At 32.0% G+C, this 6000-nt stretch overlaps 1 protein-coding gene across 1 annotated transcript; it reads left to right on the top strand.

The window, feature by feature from the left end:
• Positions 1–3160: 3160 nt before the first annotated feature.
• On the top strand, positions 3161–4099 carry Or7g32 (olfactory receptor family 7 subfamily G member 32). The gene is given in 1 exon segment (NM_001000875.1): positions 3161–4099. A coding segment is annotated over 1 exon segment (939 nt).
• Positions 4100–6000: the final 1901 nt, after the last annotated feature.

Genomic DNA, 6000 nt, shown 5'->3' on the forward strand with positions numbered 1-6000 from the left:
ACAGAGGCATTTAGATCTTTTTCTTTCAAGCTTGGGAAACATTGGGAAAGATGAAACAGAAAGAATATAGGAAACAGAAGATAGTGAACATAAATGCTCCATAATATCATCCTGTACCCCATATATAGAACTACAAAAAGTATTTCACTAATAATCATGATGATGGCAGACTATCAACAGCTGGGGTTTGATGGAGGAAGGACTCTGGAAGCTTTACCCATAGTGCTTGGCTTTTTTCATACGGGAAGATGCAATGAAAGAGGGAATTGATGCTTTCAATTGTATGCTCACTGTTTACCTTATCAATCTCCAATGGATAAGTCTCATCTGATTTTCACACAGTTGCATATAATTAAATTTCGTATCACATAATTAACCAAAAAATCCTGAGTCTAGGATAGAAATGAGTAGGATAAAAAGGATGGGAGGGCATGTGCCAAAATAAATTGGGTATATTTATAAAATTCTCAACACATTACGTTAATGAGCAAGAGAAGAAAATTATCAATCAAAATCCAGATTGGAATTTTCCACATAAATAAAAATAAGAAACTTCTTGTAAAACTAATGCTAAAATGCTTTGAAAACATTCTTCATTAAAGTGACCAGAAACAATAGAATAATATTCTTATCCTCAGGGGTCATGAAACCATGCATACTGGATACTATACTTCTATGTACTCAGTTGTTAAGCTGTGTTCTCTTAGGATTAGAATTGCAGTATAATAGATGGTCTAGTGGGATGCATTGGATATTGAGTACCTACAATACCTATACTTCACTATCAGACTCAGCCTATGACTATCTTCTTAATGTTCTTTGTAAATTAGGATGAAACATCATCCAACTAAAGATTTGCATTCAACCAAAGATGATATAAATTTCCAGGAGCCTGTTGATTCCTAAGCCAACATCCAGGTAAGAATGTGAAGATCATTTTCAGTAAGGTAATAGATAAGTCATCATGGTATTTTATAGAGGACTTTGAAAATAAAGGCAGGGCCTTACAATTCTATCCTTAGAGGAAATAAGGACATGCAAAACACGCTATAAGAAATAAGAGCTTTATTTCCTTGTCATTGTTGATGTGTGTCATTCTGCTTGTAAAAAAAAACTATTTAGAAGAACAGTGCCAATTTTGTTATGAGCAGACATTGGCAATTCTTTGATTATAATTACTACCTCAAATCTTTCACACATTTTTCTTAAGTTGTTGTCGTAGTTGTATACAGAGATTGGGTGAAAATATTAGTTAGTTAAGTTTCTCTAAAATAAAAAAAGTTAAACTTAGTGACTTAAAAATAATCATATATTTTTGGTTCTGAAATGAGCAAAATGTCAATATCGTCAGATTTCTTTTTTCCTAAGGCTTGGATATGTCTATCCTCTCTTGTGATTTAATGATATTGTTATTCAATGAATACATGTATCTCTATGTACCATACATTTACATATCATCCCATGTCTTTTTAAAACAGGGCACAATCATATTGGACCAGGATATCATAATTGGCTACATATTAAAATAATTTGATTTTTGAGAAACATCTCCAAATTTATTTTCTGAGGTATCACGAGATAAATAGAAATTTTGAATATATTTAATCCTTGTCTGTCAGTCCATCTTTAATTATCTTTGTGTATTCTAATATGCATCAGGAGATGGAGAGGTAGTTCTGTCAATTATGCAAGCTTTGAGAGCTAAGAAGACACACACACATACATACATACATACATATATATATATATATATATATATATATATATATATATATATATAAAGCAGCATGTTTAGTCTCCTATTCAATATGAAATACTTTAAAGAGAAAAATCTCAGACAGTATGATTAAAAGCAACTTGCTAGTTATATGTTTTGATCCTAAGAGTCATTATAGACATGGAAAATGTGCCTCTTGCTTGTAAATACAACATTTAAGTATCAGAAGATGAGTTTTGCTTACTGATTGAAAATAGGATGCAAGCTAACCATTTAGGCCTGGGAAAGTTGGATATTTTAAATATAAACATCATAATATTTTCATATATAAGAATGTATTCTGGTAACTCACAGAAGTAAATCATTGCTCCCTCCTTTGGAAATTAATCCAAAATGGTCTGTAAATCATCTGGACATAACAGAATACCTTTCACATATCTGTTTCAGATACCCTACATAAACAGCTATTTAAAAAAAAAAGGTTGATATGATTTCTGTAAACATTTTCCAATATCACCCTTTGAGAATGTTTGATATTGTGCTATAATGCCTTTCTTCTTTACTATTTTCTGTAGGTCACATGCAGATAACTTAAATATCAGAAGTATCAGGGAGGCCAGTGTTTTATCTTGGTAACATACCCATAACAACATCCTGCTTCTTCATAAAATTAATCAAGGCTGATATATTATTGTATTCAGATCATTCTAACATATCACAGCAATAAACATATAAATTTTATTCCGGGTGTATTTTTCTTCATTCATCCTCATTTTGCAACTAAATTTGATCTTGACTCCAACATGATCATATATGCATTAATCAATATTAAACATGTATTAATAAATTAATGAAAGGAAGTATATTACTCATTATCTAAATAACCAGTGTGTTTTTGCCAAATACTAAAATGTGATACTAATTAAACCTTATAAGGGATGATTGCACATCATCTTATAAATGCATTAGATGAATGAACTAATTCAACTATAATCCAGGAGGATAATGAGAGATTCTGGTGAAAGCCAAAATACTTGATAATTGCTACTGATTTTTAGTTTTATACTTTCTTTACAGTCTGCTATATTACTTGAAGGTGTAGATGCCTTCAATGGAAAAATCTGTGCTTTTTAGAAGACAGAAGACATCATAAGTTCTGTAGCTGTCCACAGGAAGTTATGAACTGTCAGACTACAGTATTGGGGACCAAACCTGAATTCTATTCAAGAGCAGGAAGTGTGTTTTGCCTATGAGCATTATTCTAGAAGCTTCATTGTGAGTATTTGTTTAAAAATGCATTATATTTCATGATTTTTGAGATTAGTAAAAGTAAGTCAAAATTACAATTCTGTTTATAACTGTTCTATACTAATGTGATGTTATATTCATAAAATACATATCATATTTTCATTGCATAATTTATGTCAATATTCAAGAATGTACATGGAACCTGCAAACCAAACAGATATTTCAGAATTCTTTCTTATGGGACTAACATATGTTCCTGAACAACAACCCCTGTTCTTCAATTTGTTTCTGTCCATGTACCTTATCACCATCATTGGAAACCTATTAATTATACTGGTTGTGAGCAAGGACTCACGTCTCCACACACCCATGTACTTCTTTCTTTGCAATTTATCTTTCACTGATATTTGTACAAGCACAACAACAGTGCCAAAGCTACTGTTGAATATCCAAATACATGACCAGAGCATCACTTATATAGGCTGCTTGTCTCAGGTGTGTTTTGTCTTGACATTTTGTGTTTTAGAAAGCTGTCTCCTAACTGTGATGGCTTATGACCGCTATGTGGCCATTTGTCAACCTCTAAGATATACAATCATTATGAACCCCTTCCTATGTATATTCCTAGTATTATTGTCCCTGCTCATGAGCACTGTAAATGCACTACTCCATACTCTTCTGTTGCTGCCACTGTCCTTCTGCATGAAACAGAATATCCCCAACTTCTTTTGTGAACTTGGTCAAATCACAAAGCTTTCCTGTTCTAATACATTTATCAATATTCTTTTTATTTATACAGCAACCATGGTGTTTTCAGTTATCCCACTCTCTGGGATTATTTTCTCTTATATTCAAATCATGTCCTCTATTCTGAAGATACCATCAGCTGGTGGAAGGCATAAGGCATTTTCCACCTGTGGGTCTCATCTTTCAGTGGTAACTTTATTCTATGGGACTGGTTTAGGTGTGTACATGAATGCTTCAGTATCTAACTCTTCCATTAGCAATGTAATAACATCCATGATGTACAGTGTGCTCCCTCAAATGCTAAATCCTTTTATCTACAGTTTGAGGAGCAAAGAAATCAAAGGATCCTTGAGGAAGCTCATTGTTGGGATTATTTGCTTTCTATAGTTTTGTGTTCTAATTTACTGAGGCATAACCTCAGTGGCCATGCATCTAATTCAATGAAAATATATAGACCCATCTTAAGGAAATACATGTAGCTATTGGATATGAAAGAAAATGCTTAAGTAGATAGAATATTTAGAATCAATTTTATTTCATGTTTTGGGGACAGATAAAATATATCCCAGAAAAGCATCTACTATGGTACAGATTAATCAATATTATAATTCATTAACTAATTACTAAATTCCTAAAATGTTTGTCTTTGTGAGGCATGCTAGCCTCTTTGTTATTTGGGTTCATTTCTTTTAAAATGCAAAATTAATCTTTTATCATATTATATTAATGTCATAAAATATTGTAAAATAAAGGGCTTTCATTCATAAGAATGCTATTGGTTCGGGAATAAGGAAAAATATTCTCATTCTACTACAAATGTCATCTACTACAATACTTCAGAAATACTGAATATATAATTTCAGATATAACTAATCATTAATTCATATACAAGATAACCAATTCAAACTTAATATTTTCTCAGTCTCTAACTGGTTTTAGAAGTTTTTGATAATACCATATAGAGGATGTAAGAGTCAAAACCCCTAGTGCCTTCCTATTATATAGCTATTACACTGAAAAAAAAGAATGTGTAATACTCAGGAAGCTAGCAACACTGAGTCTGAGAACGTTCTGAAAATGAAACTATTCAAAAGACTTCTCCAAGGTGTTATGGCTGAATCAACTTTCCAGGGAGAGAATTGATTTTTATTTAAGTTGTTAAGTTGGTTCTAGTGTATTGCAATTGTAAACCATCAGCCACACTGTTTTAGATATCTGGTTTTGAAGTTATCTTTGATTTATTTATGTTTGTGAATAAATTTATTGGTTCAGCAAGCTACACTTGTGTGACGTTAATTTCTTCATGCCCTTCATTAATAACTTACTTGTGAGAATAGTAGCTTTTTTCAAACTTTTCCCAATAAAGTCATACAACATCTGTATTCAATCAATAAAATATATTTTTCTTAAATGTCAGACACAGAAAAACATTCTTACCATTATTTGAGTGCTAAATATCAACCTGAGAAGTCTATATCCTCATCTGCTAATTGTGAATATTATTTAACATCGTAGCAAGAAAAGTGTTAAATGTGACAAAAATATTTGTTTGGAGTAAGAACTAAGATTATCTATGTGGGTTTAAATACAAGACAAAAATATAATTATATGCAATATTTTAGAGAATAGAGAAATTGGAGTAACCGGATCATTTTTCTTCTTACTCTACATGTCTTCTTAAAAGTAATATTCAAGACATTTATAGAATTACGTCCATCCTTTATGTATGCCTGTTCAATTTTTCCAATAGTTTTCTTAGTTTAACTCAGACAAAGTTTAGTGAACAAATTCTTAATTTTGGTTATTTATTTGTGGTTCTTGTGTTATTACCCTAAGTCACCTTTTTGCCATTTAGCAACTATTATTTAAATTTTAAAATATATTTATATGTTATATCACAGATAGTGGCAATGAAAATGACCTAACCTTTAAATTTTTAATGAAACATGGGAAAGTTTTTTGTCCCACTGTAAATAAAATTGTTGAAAAGTGTCCTTTCAAGTTTTTAGGCTTAGGTAATAGCTGTATATTTGTGACAAAATGCTGTCTTCTACAGATGAATTGCTCTGATTTGACAAATTAACCTTCCTGTCTAAAAGAGTATACATGGACTGACCCTGGACTCCAACTGCATACATAGCAATGAATAGCCTAGTAAGAGCACCAGTGGAAGGGGAAGCCCTTGGTCCAGCCAAGACTGAACCTCCAGTGAACATGATTTTTGGGAGGAGGGTGGTAATGGGGGGAGGAGGGGGAGGGGAACACCCATAAAGAAGGGGAGGGGGAAG

The sequence above is a fragment of the Rattus norvegicus genome, chromosome 8 (genome assembly GCF_021556685.1).
Source record: "Rattus norvegicus strain SHRSP/BbbUtx chromosome 8, alternate assembly SHRSP_T2T, whole genome shotgun sequence".
Classification (NCBI taxonomy): Eukaryota; Metazoa; Chordata; class Mammalia; order Rodentia; family Muridae; genus Rattus; species Rattus norvegicus.